The 22,203-nt window shown below is 41.0% G+C and overlaps 1 protein-coding gene and 1 pseudogene across 3 annotated transcripts in view; one reads left to right on the plus strand and one right to left on the minus strand.

Moving 5' to 3' along the window:
• Znf608 (zinc finger protein 608) overlaps positions 1-22,203 on the plus strand; it is a 111,742-nt gene that overhangs the window by 29,404 nt on the left and 60,135 nt on the right. For all 3 annotated transcript variants that reach the window (XM_063232434.1, XM_063232436.1, XM_063232435.1), the window contains exon 3: positions 16,711-16,966. In XM_063232434.1, the coding sequence (XP_063088504.1) occupies positions 16,711-16,966 (256 nt within the window). The remainder of the gene's footprint in view (positions 1-16,710; positions 16,967-22,203) is intronic.
• LOC100733353 (alpha-ketoglutarate dehydrogenase component 4-like) lies at positions 12,374-12,686 on the minus strand (annotated as a pseudogene).

Consider the following 22,203-nt stretch of genomic DNA (forward strand, 5'->3'; position numbering starts at 1 on the left):
GAAAAACATTTCTAAGGAATTGGCAGCATTGCACTTTGTAGCAAACGCCAGCTCTTTCCTTGGACCAGTTCAACAGAGAAGAGAAGGGCGGGGGTGGGGGGGGCTTGCTTTAGTGGCTGAATTACTCTGACAGGCTTTCACATTACCCCTCCTCTTATTAATATTCTTTTTGATGTGAGCTTGTAAAACAGAGGATTGGCTGTTAATCTCCAAGATCTCAAGGGCTTTTGGCAGTGGCCCATAATTGATGTGTTCACATGGCTGTTGTCTGACTACTAATGATTAGACAGCAGTGTTATCTACCAGCTAAATCAGTGTTGCTTATAAATCACACTTGATAAACTGCAGTTTCATTTCTTCAAAGAGTCTGTACATGTCTGCAGACTTTGATAGAACTGCCAGAGGCATTTCATGATTCTATGACAGCTTAGATTAGGTTTATTTTTCATTTTTGTTTGACAAAATATTAGACTCTGTAACACAAGTGAAAGAGAATTTGTTTTGTTCTCTAACAAGGCATTTGGAGAATGATAAGCAGGCAGTGCTTGCCTGTTCTCAGTGGGAGGAAATACAGGTTGGAATGGCAGGTCTTATTTTTGTCTTTGTTGCTTACTCCAGGATGAGTAGAGGGAGGCACGCCATTTGGGACTGTGCCACTCTAAAAGGGCAGATACCTTTGGGGAGGAAGTTCTCAGAATGTGGGGCTGTACCCAGACTGTGACATGGTTGGGGTGAGCCATCTCAGACTGTGAGGCTACACTGACGGTTCGGTTGTAATACGTGCTCAACCCATGCATCAAAGCGTGACTTTCTTTTATAGAAGTAAGAAACTGAAAGGTTTTATTAGAACAGGCAGCAGCCACAGAAATCTCGTTTATTGTCCTCCTTCATTCTCCACCCATGAGAGGATACTTAGCTGCCCACAGACACACCCAGCATACCCCATCTGGCCAGTACTCTGCACAGGTGGCGTGTTGCATGTACACGGTGCGCTTTGACTGGGAACTTACTTTCTTTTGACCACAAACTCCTGGGGCCTTGAATTGATTCAAGCCATGTACAAGAGTGAAGAAACCAAAAAAAGACTAAATTTCTAAGGCCAGTTGGGTGCTTCTCTGAAATTTTATATTTCTAAAGCTGCTCAGAGCCTTTTTGCTAATGTTAATCTTTCTCTAGTTTTAAATCCAGTTTTTTAAATTTCAAGTAAGAGTTTCTACTTTTAGAAATTGATTTTTTTTCTTTTGGTGGTGGGGGCACTGGGAGTGAATCTAGGGGCTTGCCATACGAGCATATCCTAAGCAGGTTCTCTACCACTGAGCTACATCCACAGCCCTTTTTAAAATTTTGAAACAGGATCTTGCTGACTTGCCCAGGCTGGCTGGCCTCAAATTTGCAAGACTGCTGGCTCAAACTCCCAAGTAACTGAGATTATGAGCTTGCAGCACTACATCAGACTGAGAAACTGATTTTTTTTTCTTTTTTCTTTTTTTTGTCTTTCTCGTTTTTGTTGGTACTAGGGATCGAACTCATGACTGCCTGCTTGCAAGGCAGGCGTTTATGCCGCTGAGCTAAATCCCCAGCCCCAAGAAACTGATTTTTAAAATGTGTTTTAAAAATGTTGCTTTACAGAGAAGTTTATATAGTTTCAAGGTTATTAGATTTTAATATACTAGAGAAATAATTGATCTAGAAAAGATAGTCCTTCAGTTATTTAAATAGATGCTTCATTTAGTTTTGATATATAAAGCAAGTACTATATTAGAGTTTCTAAAAAGATTGTAAAAAAGAAAAAAATTAAGAAGTATAGAGTATATTAAAAATGCATATATGTAAGGTCTGGGTGGTAATATTAATGAACGTAACAAAAATGTTTTAAAATATTTTTTCAGTAGTTTTTAAAAGTAATGTTTTCTTTTAAAAAGCACCATGTAGGCATGTATTCAGGAGGGCTTTTGTTTGTCTTTTTGAGACAGGGTCTCACTATGCAGTTCAAGCTGGCTTTCTGCTCACTTTGTAACCCAGGCTGGTCTTGAACTTGCAACGATCCTCTTGTCTCAGCCTCTCGAGTGCTGGCATTACAGGTGTACACCACCATACCCAGCTATTCGTGAGTTTTTATAAAGAATATTTTTACCATTAAAGCAAAAATAAGCACGAATTATTTAATTTTAAAAGATAACAGTTTTTTTGGCCAATGATTTAAATCATGATTCAAATCAACTTGTTTTAAATTTAGCTTACTGTAATGCTGAAACTGTTCACAGGTGTTTTATCAACTGACTGGAAATTACAGTAACAGTAAAAGAAATTAATATTTCCATGTACCAAGGGATGGTGTTACGGATAGGTGCTTATAGTTTGAGATTAGTATATAGCATATGTCCCCATCATGTGATTCATGTGGATCAAAGTATATCAGCTGTCTTACTGGTTGGAAAGAAAGAAAGTTCGAACAGTTTGTGTATGCAATCTGTCATGACCACATGTGTATTTCAAAGCTAACCTCTTTGTTCTCTGTGACTGACATTTAGAGGAGGCGTTAATAAGCCTCAGTTGTTATAGCTATTTGAAGTCATTTCTCAAGTGAAACATACATGTAAAAATAAGTAAATGTTCTGAAATGATGAATCCTAAGAGAATTTGCTCTTCCTGCCCCTTTCCCTGGCCTTGTTCCTTGGAGCTTTATAAAATGAATTAGTAACCGTGAAAGTGTGGCTAATAAGGCTCAGTTTTATTTACATTTGTGCACCCTTTTTACGTTTGGCAGTCCTGGGAACTGAACCAATGGCCTTGTGTGACAGCCAAGTGTGCGTATCATTGAGTTGCATCCCTGGTTGTTTTCTGGGTTGAGGCAAGATCTCTATGTGTTGCCCAGCCTGGCCTGAAACTTGTGATCTTCCTGCCACAGCCTCTGGCAGTTGTAAGCATGTGCCACCATGTCTGATGTGTGTACATTGTTTGGATACTATTTTCTTAGAGTCTGTTTCATTTGATTCTTGAGATATTCCTGTGACCTTGTTCAGGGAAATGCTCTTGATGCCATTTTACAGATATTTATACTGGGAGATCCTTGTCATTCTTAGGCTAGCTAGGATTCCTCCTAGGACCAGCTTGTAGAAGAGAAAGGGAAAACAAAAACATGCTCTCCCCGAATAAATCTTGTTATATACTTGATTCTAAATAACAATAAATAATCATAAATCTGTTCCCAGATAGTTTGAAGTTTTTTTTTTTTTAATCTCCCCTGAAACAAACCCATGTTTTGATTTTTCAACAATGGGCACATTTTTAATGTATTTTCATAACTGTGTGATGCTTTAAACAAGTATTAAAAGGTTGACACCTTGGATGCCACTAGGAGGGACCAAGATCCTGTGCATGTGAGGGTTAGTTGAAAAAGCTTATTCAGGATCCACATGGGCTTTGTGAATCAGCCTTCTGAATTGAAGGCTTCATTGTTTTCTAGATGGCCAGTGACACACAGATGGTAAAGGGACATGGCATCTAGAGGTAGTTTCTGGTATTCATCTAATGGGGAAAAAATGAACGGAAGCCTGGTGCAGAGCCGTCCTTGTTCACCAGGATTGAGACAGATAGCTCCAGGTTGCTGTGCAGCCACAGTGGGGCTGCCTGTGGGGGAATCAAGGGAAATGCTAGGCACTGGCTGCCTTTGAAAAGTGAGCAGCCTTGCTTTTCTGTGGAGGGTAGGGACAAAGCCCTGGGCTGTCTCCTCTTGATCTCTCCGCAGTGTTGGTGGCCGCCAGCCCTCTGAGGCCTGCTCTCCTTTCGTTTGGGCCTGGGGCGCTTGCGCCCTTATCCTGGGGTTGTGCCACACCACCTCGCTCCCTTGCTCCCTTGATTCTTCTCCGTCCTTGTTGGGGTCTACCAAGTTCTGCCCCCTTTTTTTTTAACACTCTCCTCATTTGCCTCGAGCTATCTCATGCACTTCACTGGCTTCATCACTTGTCTCTGTGCTGGTCTAGATCATTCCCTTGAGTTCCAGGCAGGGCCTCTGCCTGGGAGATGGTGCCCCACGGGTGACCTTATGCCTGAGCCTCGCGTCCCAGGGTAGGAGACACTCTCCTCTGAAACAGACTCCTGGAGCTCATCTTTGCATTTATCTTCTTCTGCCGCCTTCCTAAACTCAGCCTTTTCTTCCCATCCTCACCGCGGCTGCTGTCTCTTCCTTGGAGTTCCATCATGGCTTCTTCACTACTATTCTCCTTCCAATTTTGTTCTGTCTTGTCTGTTTTCTCACAGATTCTGTTGTGCTTTTTACCAGATAAAATGCCTGATCTCCTCCATGCCTGTTGTAGAATCACTACTGCTTTCTTCTAACTTTGCAGTGAGCCTCAGATTCTTGGCTTGGGCTTCTTTGAGAGCTGATTCTTCAGCCTCACCTCACCCTAACTGCCAACCTCCAACTGAATTCAGTATACAAAGGGGCTCAATTCTGCCTGCCCCTCCCATCCTTTTACCAGGCCAAATCTATTCCGGACCCCACCCCCCAGTGCTCCCACAATGCCCTGGGCTTAACTGACCACCTTGGCTCTGACCATACTTTCTCTACAGTTTCCATTCATTTCCAGTCTTGCTCCAGAGGGCTGCAGGAGCAATACGTGATGCATAGTAGCACCTGGCAGAAACTTGTTTAATGACAGGATGACTTCAACAGTGAGGCACTTTAATCAGCAACCATTATACAGGGGAGGGTATGGGCTCAATACCGGGTCCTCATCACACAAATGGGGTCCTCTTGCCTCCTCTGGCTTATGTGTTGATTTTAAGATCTTTGCATAAGGATCCAAATGATCATCTCCCATCATGTGCCCTTTTCCTCAGCATTGGCATTTGTTTACTTTTATTCTTTTTTTTTTTTTTTTTGTCGTTTTCATTTTTATCGGGAACCAGGGTTTCGAACTCACGACTGCCTGCTTGCAAAGCAGGCACTTATGCCGCTGAGCTAAATCCCCAGCCCCTTCTTTTATTCTAAAATGGAATAGCTTAGCATCTTTTATTTAAAAAGATTCTATCTATCTATCTGTCTATCTGTCTACTGGTTTTCTGAGACATAGTCTCACTATGGACTTTGGACTGGCCTGAATTCACTATGTCCAAGTGGGCTTCAAACTTGTGACAGTCCTCCTGTCTCAAAAATAAATTTAAACTGGGTATTTAGCCCAGTGGCATAAGTGCATGGTTTGCAAGCATTGATTTGTGAATTCAAACCGCTATCAAAAATTATAATAATTTAAATGATATTAGAAATACATGTTAACATTTAGGTAACATAGATGACTCTAAATGAGAGCTGATTCCCTCTGTCTCTGTTCTTAGGTGATTTTTGTTTTGGGAGAGGAGTTGAAACGGGGTCTTGCTCTGTAATCCAGACTGGCCTTGAACTTGCTATGAAGCTCAGGTGCTTTGAACGGGGTGGTTTTAGTGCCTCAGCCAGTCCTCCTGAGGGCTAGGATTACAGATGTGTGCATCATAGCTGGCTTCCTCAGTGTTTTCGGAGAGATGTGATTTCTGAAAGGATATTTAAGAAACTGATAAAAGATAGCCTGGTTCTCTTTGGAGAGTGACCCACTGGGTTTTAAAACTTTCTCTGTTCTCAGAAGGGAAAATCATTCTGGATCTGTGAGCAGCAATTTTTTCGTGTGTGTAGGACTGTAAAAAGGAATATTTTTGTTTCTTGTGTGGTGTTGAAACTGAACTTAGGCCTTGCTACATGTCAGGCTACTGATTTACCACTGAGCCACTGCCCCAACCAACACACACGAAAAACTTTAAAATTTTGGGTTATGGTACTAAATTTGATAGAGGGCATGAGTCTTCCATGGTAGACTTTCACAGAGTAATCCATGATTTTGTGTTTTTGCTCCTGACCCTGAGAGGTAACATCTCTGAAGATTTCACTGTCTCTGCTTCACAAAATCAGACAAAAAAACCCCACCTCTGCCCTTCGATAGTGCACTAATAAGAATGAAGGTATCTTTAGAGTGTCCTTGAGCACAGGCACGTTGACTGTATGGTACACATACATAACATATAGCTATGTATGAAAATGAGTCGTAGAACTTTGTGATTTTTTGTTTTTGTCCTTTTGAGACAGGATTTCACTATGTAGTTTAAGCTGGTCTTGAAATCAATTTGTAGCCCAGGTTGGCCTCAAACTTAGGATCCTCCTGCCTTAGCTTCCTGAGTGCTGGTATTACTGGCCTGCACCACCATGCTGAGTGGATGTTATGATTTTATTTCTTTCTTTAATCATTTTGGCTCTGTGATAAACTATAGTTTTACCAAATTGTGCTCAATAAAATTAATAAGATTTAAAAAGTTTCCTTAATTTGTTGAAATAGATCAATATTAAGGGTCAGCATTTGGGAGGTAGGAGGAGAAAAGGGACAAAACAATAAATGCATGCTGAGCCTTGTTGGATTTTTGTGTGCAGTTTTACAGGGAGGAAAGTGAATGGTACCAAGGGGGAATTCTGGGCAGGGAGTGAAAATTCACTTACGTGGCTTTGGAAAGGCAAGTTTTCCAAGATACCCCCAGCTCCCACAGTGTGGCTCAGACACTCGTTTGTCACTCATTTGGTTATGAGCAGGATATATTGGGTTTATAATTAAGATACCCAAGATTTTAGTTGCAGTCTCAAGTAATATTGCCAAATATAAGGTAAAGAAAAGCACTGCTTTAGTTAAAGGAATAGAAAGAACAGGATTTTTCCCAGCAAGCTCGTCTCGTTCCTTTTCTTTCTGCCCTGCCCTTCTAAAATCATGTCACCTTCACCATTTCCAGATTTCAGCCTGACTTCAGGAAGAAATTAGGAGCCTTACAAAGACAGGCAGTGTATTTATCACTGGTCACTATCTACCAAGGTGCATGCATCATTCATGTGATTTGAAACTGATCTGTCTGCTATTGTAGATCCTTTCTTGTGAAGCAGTCTCCAGAGTTTACCACTGAGCTCTCTTTTTAAAATTTCACTCTGACAGGATTGGGAACAAGATCTAATTGATAGCAGTGGACTTGTATGGAACTTTTCAGAAATTCAGCTTCGTACAAACAGAGTAAGATTAACCCAAGAGCACAGGCTTCTAGTATGTTTATATTGTTTCCTTTCTCTGTGGATTATTTTAGTGTTTTAAGTGTCTTTGGAAATGAGATGAGAGGAAATCAGAGAAGTCTTTGAGTGAGATATGAAAACACTGATCACGTACTGCTACTATTTAAAGAACCTCCAACACAGAGCAGTGAAAGATAGCAGTGGCGCTTTTAGAGCAGATTAAGTGTCTGTGCCTCAGCAGTGGGACAGGATTCCTGAGACAGCACAAATGAAGCTAACTGTATGACAACTGATGTGCTCTGGGGGAGGACTCCTCTTCTGGAGGCCCTGTGTCTGCTCTGCCTTCTAGGAGAGATGTACTTTGGCTCTGAAGCAAAAAATTTAAGGAATTGAGTCTGGTAGTTTAATTACACTCTGCCTTTACATGTTCAGTACCTTCTGCTGTGCTTTGGAAACTATCAAGAGGATAAAGTTAAAAATAGTTGCTGTTGCTTGGAGCAGATTTTATGTATGTGTTTGGCCATATGTGCCTTTGCTTTGTGACCTGTACATATGGCCACTTCAGAGGCTATCGCTAACAGTCAGCGACTCTGTTCCCTAAACAGCCCCATAGAGACTGGGCTGGTGGCATTCTATGATTTCAGAGTCCTGGCTCAGAATGGAAGCATCATCTTGGCTCTGTGGGGCCCAAGGCCAAGGTCCAACCCAGCAGGCCGCTGGAGAGCTTATCAGCATTTCAGTAGCTCAGCGTCTGGTAGCTTTTTACAAAATAATCTGGAAAAAATGTAAATAGTGATGTACTTCGCAGTCAGTGTACATGGTCATAGCTTTTGGAGTGGTTTAGAACAATGACAACCACAGAACCAAATCTGAGCCTTGGTTTCAGTGGTGCCTTGAAGGGAGGTTTCTGATTGCAGTTGGAACTCTTCAGATGCGGTATTTTAAAGTGGACAATAAAATAAAGTTCAGGAGTGTGACATCCAGTGTTCAGAAATTAGCTTTGGAGGCAGTTTTCTTTGTATATTGTGTTCTGCTTAAAATTTGAGAGTTGCCTTTGATGTTAGACCAATAATGGGTTCAAATTTTGGCTTGGCCACCCACCCTAAAGGACCTGTCAAGTTATATAACTTCCCAAGCTCCCTTCTCATCTGTAACATTCTTTCTTTATAGTGTTGTGAAGAGCATGGGAGGGCATGGCCAGTCTAATCCTGCCTCAGCTTGGTACCTTAGCCATTTAGTGAGAAATTGCCCATGTTATTTGCATAGTAAACTGGAATACCTAAATTGCTTTGATATCATTGGGAACAAGTCCACCATCATGTTTAGGAGAGGAAGAATTAGATATGATCAAAGGCACAGGTGTTCTAGGTTTGTCTGTCAGGGATGAGAATTTATACTTAATGAATTTGGGAGAAAGGATCAGTGCCTAAGGAAGGTTTTATTTGTTTTCTTTTTTGTTTGTTTGTTTACTAAGTAGTGATGTTAGGCAGATGCTGAGTAGGGACCACGGTTGTGGTCATCTCTAAAGAACTGTGATTTCCCTCTGGTAGTACAGGCTCTATCTAATGCTTTTTAAATAAGAAGTGACTGTGAGCAGTCGCATAAGACAGCCAACTACTAGGACACAGAGAAAACATGAACATTAAAGTAAGCATGTCCCAGCATGCTCATAAGAATGTAAAAGTATTGGTACTGACCCTTTCTCCACTGGTTGGCACTCTGAGAATCCTGGATTGAGGGAGGGATCAGTAGCAGGGTTAGTGTGGTGATTTGTGGCAATAGATGGACGAAACCGGGGGCAGTCTTCCTTGTCAGGGTATCTGGGAGTCCTTGCATTCCGAGACTCACTTATTTGCAGCCCTAGGCCGGCCCTGCCCCTTCCCCAAGGAAGCACTAGCTCTCAGGCAGCAGACCACCTCAATGTTTTTGTTGAATCCTGGTGGAACAGGAGTGCCCACTCGGGTGTTCCCCAGCCCTGTCCTGCAGACACTGGGTTGTCAGTTTTTTGCTTTAGTGATGAGAAGCTGCCACCACCACACTGTAGCTTTGGAAGCTTTTTTGCTAATCAGCACTCAGAAAGCCCTTGAAATAAGGTGAAAAGAGAAAATATTGCCAGGACCTCTGCAGACTTTTTTCCTCCAGCTCTCTGATTACATACACTAAGTATTGCTGTCTGTGTGAATAACCTTTTCTCCCTTGCCTCCCTGGGCCCTCCCTGCTCCCTCCTCCCAAGCTCTTAGACTCTCTGGCGTGATAAATAGCCAGGCTACTGCTCAGCATGCACCAACACCTGGGAATAATCATGCAAAAACAACAGTGAGAGACTGCCGCGAGTCTGTTCTTGACATTAACTTTCCTCAGTTTGACAGGCTGCCACCACCAGCTGTTAGACTTATGGGCGTGTTTTTTTTTTTTTTTTTTTCACCCCTACTGGAGATGGCTGCTTTCCTGCTTTCCTCTTTTGGGCTGTAATAGGTTACATCAGTGTCCCATCAAGATGACAAAAAAGAACTCTGTGAAAGGAGCCATTGCTAAAGCCTGCTAGTTCTTTATTTTGCTTTTTTATTCTAGTTATTAGTACTATTAGACCAGTAATCCCCCACTGATTTTTAAATGAGGAATATCTGATTAGAACTATATTAGAGTTCCTCCCCTTCCCAGAAACTTATTCATAATTGACTCTCTTGAATGTATCAAGTACTAGCTAACACTTGGCTCTATGAGGCTAAATCACCTATAGATTTTAGGTCTGAAATATATTTGTAATAATGATAATAACACTGAAGGTAGAGATATCTCCTGGTTATTGAGTGCTCCTGTGAACTAGACCCTAAGCTATTTTTTTTTTTTTCTTTTGTATGATCTCATAGAGCAGTCACATTAGCTAGGTGCTATTTCTATTTTATACATGAGGGCAGACTCCCAGAGAGATCAATTGGCTTGCCTGAGGTTACATAACTAGAGGTGTTTTGCATGCACACCACCCTGGACAGTACCTTGGATATGGGTCTGTGATTATAGTTGAAGGTTTATTGTATAGGGGTGATTATTTGATTAGTGGTGCAGCCTTGCCCACTAACTAGTCAGTCTATGGAGACAGGGATCTGGCTGGTTTAGGCCCACTGTAATACTAGCAGGTTGCTCCATGCCTGGCAAACAGGCGTGTTCAGTGGTTAATTATTAGGTTTGCATGCATGATGGAGTTTAGGTGACTAGGAGTAGACTTGGGGAAGGCAGTACATGAAAAAGAGGTGCATCTAAAGGAGAATTTGAGGTAGTTTAGGACTCATCAGGACCTCTGTAATGATCCCACCATTGCTATAAACCTGTAAAGTGGGGATGGATTAAGATAGTTGACTGCTGCCTGTTGCCCTTGTGTGAAAGAAGCAGTATTTCCCAAGGCTGAGCTTCTCTAGGTTAAGCCCTTTTTTCTTATACTTTTAACACACTTCAGCTGCACTTAACCATGCATTTGGAAGGGATTATAGAGTTATGTTAAATATAGTAGGATGTAAAAAGGAGCTCTATAGGGTTCTGTGTGGGGTGAGGGAACTGTAATGTCAGACAAGGGACTTTGTTTTAATATACAAAGTCAGTGTTTAGCAAGCTGTGCAGCTTGCTGCGCATTCACATTGTGTGAATTACTTCATGGAGACTGCACTATAAAATGGTGCGGGTAGTTGTTATTATCAATTCCACTTCTTAGATACAGTCACGGAGACTTAGAGAAACCCAGTGACGTGCAAGGACTGTTATAACCAGGATTTGAAACCCAGGCTGTCTTCACACAGAATCCCAGGCTCACATCTTAAGTATTCATGTTACTTTTTGTGGCTCCAATAGAATTTGACAAATACTTTAGATAAACAACTAAAAAGATACTTTTAGTTTGACCTGCAGTTCAGAGGTTTCAGTCCATGCTCTCTCAGCTCCTTGGTTTTGGGCACAGTGGTGACACACAAGATCTTGGTAGAGAGAGCATGTCACTTATCGGAGGTTCTCACCATGTGGCCGGCAGGCTAGAGGGGTGGAGTAAGGGGCTGAGGACAAGATAAAATGAAGTATGGTCACAAAATAGTGAATATTTAAAGAGACACATTCCCATGAATTCCCCTCAAAATATTTCCTCTCCCTTGAACCACACTGATCCCATCATGCTTAGCACTTCCTGAGGTAGTTCTGAGTCCTTTCATAAGTTGCCGCTGCATCAATATCCTGAATTCATTCAAAACATTTACTATTTTTGGTTGTTTTATTTTTTTAAACATTTATTTTTTAATGGTCATTGTGACTTAGGGGAAGAGACAGATGTCACATGGTGCCAGATCCTGATGGATGAGAACACATCGTAATGTTTTTATAAGCCTGCCTTTGCTTTAGCTAGCACTTACCCGTAGCATTCACTGTACTTTTTGATTATGCATTGTAAACACATTCATAAAAGAGGACTTCAAGAACTACCTCCAAAAGTGACAAGAACCATAGAATAAGTATGTATGAAAAGGAAGGAGAGTATTTTGAGAAAGAATGTTACTGTGTTTTTTGTAATAAGTTTTAAAACTTTGAATATGCATTGTATATTTTGATCAACCATTGTAGATACATCACCCAGAACCCAGTCCTTTTTTTCCTCTAGTGAAATATTAATTCCTGTCTATACTCATTTTGATCTCTTATTTTCTACTTTATATTGATTTTGTTTCTGAATAAAGGTTACAAAGGCATTTTTTTTGAATTGTCTCTGAGGTTGCCATCTGGTTATATCCTTACCATTTACAGTAGGATATAGTTAAGCCACTTTACTCCAGCAACCTTGTGAATCAAAAGACGGTACAGAATTAAGAATAACATGGACATTATTTAACTGACCCTTTTCTAATATGAGGAAAACTACTTCCTTAATGCAGTAATTGTATCTAGAAAGCTTTTTAAAAAATATTTCTAAACAGAATCAGAAAGAAAAATGAGATCATAGGAAATCTAGTTTAGTAGACATTGTGTGCTTTTCCAAGTTTGTCCCTGGTATTACTTGAAAGTCAAGAGTAAGTTAATAGGCTAACACTTCCAAAAGTATACTTTAATAAATATAAAATATATAACCGATTAGGTAAGCTTGTAGAGAAGCTGACCAAGATACATAAATTAGAAAGATCCATGTATTCATCTAAATTTTCTATGTATTTTTTTCTTTGTGAAGAATGTTTATTAAAGTTGTTTCAAATGCAATTTTTCATGTCATTTTGGAAGTCCTTCACTATAAAGATAATTCTTTTGTCTGATGACAAATAGCAGGCACAATCATTATTCTGGACCTCCACACTGAATAAGCTCCATTTCCTTTTGAGATACTGGTTTCCTTCTGTATTTCTGAGGCAGCACTTTTTATTATTTCTGCAGTGTCTGGTGGACCTGGATGCATCAGCAGCTCTGGTGCCTGACACCCCTTAGAATGCTGTGAAATCACAGTAGAGTGAGATGGGATCCCTGCTGATTTCAAAGCTTCTGATACACTGGGTGTAGGATTGTCTCTTCTGTCAGGGAACCTTATTAATGGTGTATGTGGTTTGGCTACCTGAACAACCCAGCTGGCAGACACCATTTTGCTGCCCGACATGACCCCAGGAAAGGGTGCCCAGTAGGTCCCACCTTCTAATAGCCCTTTCTTTCCAATAACCCATCAAATTATGGACCTGTTAGTGGGTTGGCCCATTGATAAGGTCAGAACCCTCCTGATCCAGCCTTTCCGCAGAACCACATCTCTGAACCCGGATGCCCTGGGGACCAAGCCCTTGGCACACAATCCTCTGCAGGACATTTCAGATCCAAACTGTAACACTATGTTGCCTTTTCACCAGAAGAAGTGCTGTGGAAACTGATAAGCCCCGCTCTGCCCTAACAAGCTTCACTGGTTGAAGAGATTGTGGTTCAGTGCTCAGATCAGTGACCTGAGAAATCAGGGTTCAATGGAGTAATCTTTTCTATAAGGCGAAAATAACTGCTGAGTATCCTTTAAAATCCTGCTTTGCATATGGTATATGTGGCTTCATGTGTGACAATGAGATACATAAGAGAAGTGAAACGCTTTAGGGAGAACATCTTCCACTGGGGCATTACCTGGCAGAAAGCAGTGGCCACATTCTTTGAATTATTTCTCTTTTACCATCTTTTGTCTCTCAGTATATGTTAAACTCTTATAAATTATCTACTTGATAGTGTACTCTTTTATGCTCACCTGAGCTGCTACTAGTGATAACTTACTGTTCCTGCACAAATATGAGCCACAGTTTTCTCTAGAATGAGTAGACTGGGGTAAGTGACCTACATAGACCATTCTGTGGTTGACTCTGGAAAAGGCCATTCACAAACTCAAACTGCCTGCATGGGCAGGTCAAATGGGAACTGCTGCCTGAGAAGTGCAGGCTCAGAGCAGCACCTTCCCCAGTTACTATTTTAAGAGCTAATGAAAATTCAGACTCTTCTCTAATGTTTTAAATATTGGTTTAAAAAAATATGTTTTTTTTTTTTTTTTTTTTTTTTTTTTTGTCTTTTTCCTTTTTATCGGTACCGGGGATCGAACTCACGACTGCCTGCTTGTAAGGCAGGTGCTTATGCCGCTGAGCTAAATCCCCAGCCCCCAAAAAATATGTTTTTAAAAGTAGCATACTTGGCAAAGAAAACACCTCTGATTCCTCCCAGTGACTCCAACCCCTCTTGACATTTGATGTCTCCCCTCGTTCCTGAAACCTTGCGGGAAGAGAATGTGTTGAGAGGTGAAGGCAAGCGTTTCCTTTTCTTTTACTGGTAGTGCTGATCTCAGGACCGCTGAGAATGACAGCTTTGCACTGCATGACAAAGTTCATACTGTAGAAAAACTAAGGGAAAGATTCACTTGTATAAATAAAAGATTTGAATCTTTAAGATTGTATTGCCTATCCAGTTTAAGGCTTTGAGGCTAGGATCACTTTGTGGTACTATTTATGATTCAGTTAATATTTGTAGTCAACTTTTCCGAATCTTAGCTTTCTCATTTTAAAACACGTTGGATGGGGCTCCATGATTCTTTGCATGATAATATTGGTGAATGTTCTCTTGTTACATTTAGATGATGTTCATGGAAATAAACACAGTTAACTTGTTCATAGGCCTGGGGTACTGTGACTTGTCTCCTACAGTCACCCATGTTCTACACAAATTTGATGTCTTAATGATAGTGTGTGGGCTTAGCTGATTCAAGACCCTAGGTTCAGCTAAAAAAAAAAAAAAAAAAAAAAGGAGAAAGTGGAGGAAGAAAGAGATCTTTGGAATTACAGAAATATTCTAAATAGTATGAGTGAGTGTATCTATATCCAAATATGTTCATAAATGGAGGTATATTGAAATAAGGATTTAGTCTAGAAACTGGCATGGTAGACGTTATCATCAGTATTAAAAGGTTGAAAATACCTTTCCAGCTGATGAAAATGGCCCTCAGAGAGGTTAAGTGACTCTCTATGGTCACAAATCCTAGTATCTTTCACTCCAATAACTCCTGGGGCATTCACTGTTCCCTTGTAAGCTTATTGCAAGAACAAGAATTGATGCTTTCCAAAACTACTCACCTGTGCGATTTTATTTTGGTTTCCTGTATGTCCAGTAGAAGCTAAATTTGTTGTCTTCATGTTAATATTGGCTCCTGATCAGGCAAGGTAAAGAATATTTTCACAATTATTTTTCCATTTTGTCCTTTTGGTTTATATGGATACCGTTTAATTTTAGTCAGTTTACAACTAACTAGGAAATGAAGAATTAAAAAAAAAAATAAAATGAGAATTTTATTGGGAAGAATGCACAGAAAGTACAGAAGTAACTGATTCATAATTTTTAAAAAAATTAAGCAAATGATTGTAATCTGACACAGCTTTTTGGTTGTGATAAAGATTACAAGGTAGCACTACCTTTTTTTCTCTGTTGAAATTCCCTTTCCTAGAGCACTGCTTCTTCCATGTGTTAGCCCTGTTTTAAAATCTTAACTGTCAATGTGAACTTTGATCCACACTGAGCTGCATTTACATGAAAGCATAAATCACCAGATCTGGGGGTCAGGCTGCTCAGTGCTTTTCTTTCTTGGGCTCTGTGATCAAGAATGCAGAACAGTAAAAAGCATGGAGCAAAAGGAAGTTTTATGGCAGCTTCCCCAGCAGGAAATTAAGTTTCTTTAACATGCAGATGGATGAAGGGCTGTTGTATTGCATCTTGGATCACTCAGGCAAGTGAACGTCAGTGTATCATTTTGGCAAAATGCAAACTGTAGAAGTAGTTCCTGCAGTCATTTGTGCAAGGAGACCACACAGATGACTGCTTTGGCTGTTGACCCAGAAGCACACTCCTTCCCTTGATTTGCTGGAATTTTTTTTTTAAGCAACAAAAACTATAATATTACACCTGCAGTACAGTAGCTACAAATGATAACTTGTAAAGGATAACTAGTGATATATGAACAATGGGGGAGAATGACCTTCTGTATGTCCTTAATATTTACAATTTCTTAACCCAGCTGTGAGGTTTGGTCACTTGTATGCAGCAATGACTATGTTCGACAGAAAGATGTAGATAAGCTGGGGTGCTGGTAGAGATGTGTTTGTGTGGCTTTTCACCACTGGCAACCTGAGTGTAGCAGAGTCGAAACTGTTCTGTAGCAGCCCTCCTCAGAGTTGGTCAGTGGGCCAAATGGCTGAGTAGGCTGGTTGGTGACCTGTGTTTTAGTGTGAGCACAGGCTTTGGTTTCCTTCTGTGCAAATGTCTGGCCTTGTGAAGTACTCCTTTACTATCCTCCTGAGGGTGGGGTGCAAAGGAGCTATCATTGCCCCATGAGCACTTCAGCCAAGCTATTGTTTCTGTTTTGTGGAGTTAGAGACAGGGATGTTGTTTCTATTTTCTAGAATTAGAGAGAGAGTTGCTGAGCTTTAATCAGGGATCTTGGCAAGTTGAACCACTAAAGGATTTGTGTATTGGAGAAACTCGTGTTCTGCTGATGTTGGGCAATGCATTTACTTCTCTTATATGAATTTTGCTAAACTTTGCAACAACATTTAATTAGGAATTAATTCTTAATACATGCTAATGATATCCAGTTTGTGTGTTTCAGTGTGTGTAATCAAGTTACATATTTTATATAATCTGCAGAAACTGTTAATGTATTTTAATAGTGATTTATGAAAACAATTTTAGTCCATATCCTGTACTTAAATGTCCAGTGGTACAAATATTATTGTTTACTGGTATTTATTAGACTTTCTCCTTTGGAAATGTTACAGATTTGAAAATAAGATTTCATTGCAAATCACATATACTTTAAAATTTCCAAAGCATTTTTCATTCACATCCACTGATACTAAAGGTTTGTCCATTGGTGAATTTAGAAAACCACTGAAGTCCTATCTGTTATCGATAGTGCTCTTATATTTGCCTTGTTTCGCATGAAAAAACAAAATGCTCATGCTAATCTACTTTAAGTTTGGGCACCATAAAATGCTCAAAGCGTCTTATAATTGCAAATGGATTTTGGAATGATGATGTATTCTAGAAGCCATTTAAGCAGATTGCATTGCAAGGAACGTGTGGATTGCAGCACCACTGCAGTAAGCCTGTCTGTCTTTCAGGTTGATCCCCTGTTTACAGTGCCGGCACCACCACCTCCGATTTCCAGCAGTCTCGCGCCTCAGATTCTACCCTCCTACTTTCCCCCATCTTCATCCAATATTGCAGCGCCTGTTGAGCAGCTTTTGGTTCGGACTCGTTCTGTGGGTGTCAATACGTGTGAAGTTGGAGTAGTGACAGAGCCCGAGTGTCTTGGGCCCTGTGAACCTGGGACCAGTGTGAATTTGGAAGGGATCGTGTGGCATGAAACAGAAGAAGGTAAATACAATTTATTTTTATTTATTTTCCTATGCCTCCCGCCCTGTGATGTATTTCTGTCCATCTGTGAGGGGAACTTGTGTTGTGGTGTTCAGAGAGGAAAGTTTGTAGGCTCTCTGAATTTTTGTGGAAATAAGAACTATGTTTATCTTCTTGTTGATGGATGCTTTAAGGGTGAGTCAGGGTCCCTAAAAGTGTTTTGCCCCTGTAAGTGCTAACATGGAAGGGCTGTGGGAAGTGGGGCTGGGGAACTTCATCCTACAACATATTGTGGAAATCAAGGAGGATGATGGATCTCAAGTTTACTATGTACTTGGTGTGCCAATCAATTTGTCTGTCTTGACACAGTTGTTTTGTGCTGTGGTGGCTTTTGTTTACCTTTGGAATAAAGTGTTTCCGTACATAGTAAGGACCCTTGTCATGATGTGGCTGTGGCTGGTTGGTTCTCAGAGCTAATGAAACCCTGGTCAAAGGCGTAAGCCCTAGTGGAGCCCGGCATCTCTTCTATGGCCAGAGATGAAACCTTTCCTGCCCCTTGGCTCAGCAAGCCGTTTGGCAAGTACAGTACATCAGTCACAGGGGAGACAAGGTACAAGAGAAATGGGTCAATCTATCATTGCTCCTGGAACTATAAATCAGAGAATGTGCCGTGGCGATTGTGGATCCAAATCAGGGGTGACCACGTCTCATAGCACATGGTCATCAGGTACAGGAGGTTGCTGTGGCCTGTGTCAGTAACAGGCCAGCAGACACTGCACGCCAGCCACTGAGGATGCAGAGTCACTCTGCTCCTCTCAGGATGAGTGCGGGAGAAGAGTTGATGGGAGACAGTGTACCCCAAGCCACGCTGAGGGGGACAAAGGAAAATGAAGAACTGGGGAGACTGGTTCCCTCTTCTGTTACACTAGAGTGGTCAGGGGTGAAGGAGAGTCACGGTTGTGAAGACTGTGGTGGTTTGTAAGAATAAGCATGAGGATGAGAGTCCCGAGAAGGGCCTGGGGTGCAGTCATTCACCAGACTCCTCTGAATCCAGGAGGAGAAACTGAGGGTGGAAACTCACAGGGGGAAGGTAAAACCCACGAGAAGGAGGCTAAGTGATACGAAATGGGCACGTTTTCTGGGCAAGAAGTCACTGAACTTGTTTCAAAATAAAGAGCTTTAGAGAAATCTTTAAACTGTGCACATTATATTACATATAGACTGTACATGCTTCATAATTACATAAAAAATTTGTAGTGCCAGTAAGGACTAAAAAGACTTAATTATACAAGAAAAGACAGTGAAAATAGTAGCTGTTGTGTACTCTTCTGTTTGCTGAAATGGAAATGGAAGTTACAACTTACTTTTGACTATAGAAATTTTGAGTTTTTTGTATTTTTCCCCTCTGTACTTTCTTTTTTAAAAGAAGATGCTCTAGAAGCCCACTGTGCTGTCATTTTGGAGGAACTGATTTAAGAGGGGTCAGAATACAGTTTTTCATTCTTATTTGTCTACTTAAAATACCTTCTTCTCCCTCCCCGCCCATCCCCAGTGCAAGAGCAGGCATTTGTGTTACCACATGAATCTTTTGAGTTGTGCAGTTTGCCACCTCCTTAGCTTTTCCCTAGAGCAGAAGTGATAGAGAAGGGCTTCACACTGATACCAGTGTGAAAAATACAGAGGGAGAAGCACAGGATGCATAGAGTTACAATTAATTAGTTAGGCACACATTTTCAGTACCGGGAAAAAAGATCTGGATAGAATCAGGTTAACCACAATAAACTCAGAAGTTCAATTTTCTTGACCTGGCTGGTGTCCTCAGTGGGTGAGGCACTGTCCTCTCATTTCTTTGCTGTGACTTGGCACCCACAGCCGGCCATGATTTTATTTATTTAAGTGTCGGGTGGGACTGTGTTCCCACAGTGTGACCTCATTGGTTGGCGGATGTTATTAAATTAGCCACAGACTTTCTGGGACAGCTTGAGTTATTTTTCAGTTTGCCTAGAAGCCTATTTAGCTTTAACTTTTAACCTTATCCCCTAATAAAAGAAGATTATTTAGAGAAAAATCTGCTTTAGAACTAGAGCAGTACACAAGTTGGAGTAGAAATGTGACCCTCTGGTCATGTGTTTCAAGAGCTCTAAGACATTCTTCATTGCCTGGTCATGATGCAGGGAAAGCCTTACCAACCCGTCCTGCACTCCTGGCTCTGGTGCACCTGCTGTTGTGAGCTGCTTTTCATCCATCTCTGGCTGTGAGTGTTGGCTCAGATAGTGGACTTGTGGCTTTGAAAGGCTTCAGGTGGGGAGCAATCTAGGGTGCCTCCAGCTGTGCCTTCACAGGCTCACGTGTTGCAAGGCTTGGAATATGTGGTAGGAAGAAGCTGGAGAAGGTGGCGTCCATCCTGCTGAGTGAAGCTAAGCTTCAAACCTCCACACAATTTAAGAACTCATTGTAGCCGAAGCCTGAGTCCTAAGATGTGTGTTAAATACATCGCCATTTTCAAGAGCGTTCCAGTTTGCATTTTTTCTTAATACAGTGTGTTTTAAGTTTTTTATACCAATTTAAAACTTAGACCCACTTGACCATTAGTTTTTCTTTTGGGAGAAACAGAGACACCCAAAACCCACTGGGAGCCCGTCCTTTGGCGGAGCTAGCAGGATGTTTAGAGGGAAAGAGAAGGGAAATTAAGGTGAGTGGTTTTGTTATATGAAGTTTCACTCATAAGAGAGCTTTAAGTTGGGCACTCAAGACCCTGTCAGGTGCCTTTGACTCATGCCCTGTAGACTGAGTTGGGTAAAATTCCTGCCCTGGCCATATTTGATTTTGAGGGTATTATAAAAGTGGTAACGTTTTTCACAACCCTAATTTGTTACACGTGTGGATGAAGGTTGTATTTGTGTTCTTTTAAGTCCTAGAATGTTAAGTAATAATATTCACAGTCTTCGGGGACACTGACTGTCCTTACGATTTCTTTCGGTGATGACGGGCAGCCGCAAGACTGGCTATGAGATCCCCGTTTAACAGGAAACCGATTCTTGGACTTGGAATTCCTCATTTTAGGAGGGTTCGTTTAGGCACAGGCTGCCAGTAAACGAAGTCCTGGTTGGGCTCATGAATAAAGTGTTACTAGTGAAGTTCCCTCTGGAAAAAATTAGTGCATTTCAGATCACGCTTAATGGAAGAGAAACTGTTACTGCTTTGGAATGTTCTCTTGTTCTACTCTGATCTTTCTTCTTGAAGATGAATACCTCAGAGCAATGATGTCTTGTGCAAAATTACTCACAGATATTGGAAAGAATTTCCTTAGCTTTGCTTTCTGACATTTGGGACACATATGGTCATGTATAGTTATTTGTTTGGAAATTTGCTCTTTTTGAGGAAAAGACATCAGAAAAAGCATGGTATGCAGGTACACAGCACTGTGTATAAATATGTATATGTTGAACGTGGCCTTTTAATTTGCATAAGTATATGTTTTTCATTTTGTGTTGTGTTGAATCATGTTTGTTTTGGCCACATCTGAGAACATACTTGGTTCAACTGTGTCCCCATCCGTGTTGCAACTGACATTTACAACTCTACACTGTGGTCCCATGCCAGTGGTGGCCTTTGAAACACATACAGCAGTAGAACATTGATTCTCAATGCTGTGTTTTGAATCACGCAGGGAGCTCTGAAAACTTGCAGATGACAAGCTGCTGTCCTTGACATTAACCGGTCTGGGATGGCAGTTGTGTCTGGTTTGGTGATGAGCCATTAATGTTTCAGGAAAGCTCCCAGCATGATAACATGTAGAGGAGGTGGAGAAACATTGTCTCAGGAGAAAGAGTGGATGGCCCAGCCCTTTGCAATTTCTTCGGAAGTTGCATGTATTGTCTTCAGTTCCCAAGTATAAAATGGGACAGGTGTGTCAGCCTCGTCTACCTTGCAGAGTAGATGGTGCCTATCAAGATGTTGAAATGTGCAGGTGGGCAAAGTTGCTCAGTCTCTAATGAGGGACAAGGTCCAGCCTGCAACAAAGGGAATGCCACAGAGGATTTGCAGGGCTTCACAGGTAACAAATTGGTATCACTCTTCCTAGAGCGGTGGTAATGGTGGGGTTGGAGCTTACTGTGGATTTCTGAAATGAGCCAGGCACAATATTTCTTTCTCTGTGGTCTCTGCTAAACTCTTTTTGAAACTGTTTAGAAACTCAAAGTAGTAGGAAAAGTGGTTAATGTAGCAAACAAAGAATTGTACTCAAAGAACTAGAAGGTGTTTTCAGAGGGGACAATAGAAATCTTAAGTGGCCACTAGGATAGTAAAGTGTGGATAGTGAGAAGACTCAACACCAAGTATGAGAGGAGGAATGCTCCTTTACAGGAGGTTCTCTACTTGATGTTCTATGTATTTAGCTCCAAGGAAAGAAATGTGATTTGGGAATTAATATTTTAAAGGCAATTAACTGGAGAAATAAGTTACTCTTTTTTAAACCAACAGAGATGGTCTTAAATTCACCAATCATAAATGTGCTCTGTGCAGGGTTTCAAGCTAATTCATCAAAAAGTAAATGATTCTATATAATTGAGGATGAATCTAACACGAGGTATTGTTAGTCCTATTCTGCAGTGTTTACATACATATCAGTCTTATTATTCACTAGAACATCTCTTTAAAAGTTCTCATTAATTTGAGAGGAGATTGAACATTAATCCAGGCTTAATTTGTGTTTTCAGTAACTGATCAGAATTTGCACAGTACTTTACTGAGATATTATTTATTGAGGTATATTGCTGTGATTTTATTTTATTATTATTATTTGGGGGATTCAGACAGGCCTTTGCTATGTAATTCAGGCTGGTCTTGAACTCACCATGTAGCTAAGGCTGGCCTGAAACTCAGTGACTCACCTCCTAAATGCTGGGATTACAACTGTGCACCACCATGCCCAGCCCTGCTGTAATCTTATAAATTCAACTTTTACTCACAAGAGGACTAAATAAAATGACCATTTTGGGTATTCATTACACCCCCCCCCCATATCCATGATAAAACAGTTTAATCACAGGGAACTTTAAGGTGGCTACTGGATGTTGCCCTCCATCAATATTAAACAGATACATCAGCCTGGAAGTACACGTATTTGTTTAATCAATGCAATAATAGGATAAAGGGTAGGAGCTTCCAGTTCTCTGCCACACTTCACATTGGTCATGAACCTTACTGTCCTGGGTCAGTGAGGAGCTAGCAATGAAGTGGTTCCTGAGATCCGTTTG

Source organism: Cavia porcellus, unplaced genomic scaffold, assembly GCF_034190915.1.
Source record: "Cavia porcellus strain 051 isolate PalLab524CR breed Dunkin Hartley unplaced genomic scaffold, mCavPor4.1 scaffold_21, whole genome shotgun sequence".
Classification (NCBI taxonomy): Eukaryota; Metazoa; Chordata; class Mammalia; order Rodentia; family Caviidae; genus Cavia; species Cavia porcellus.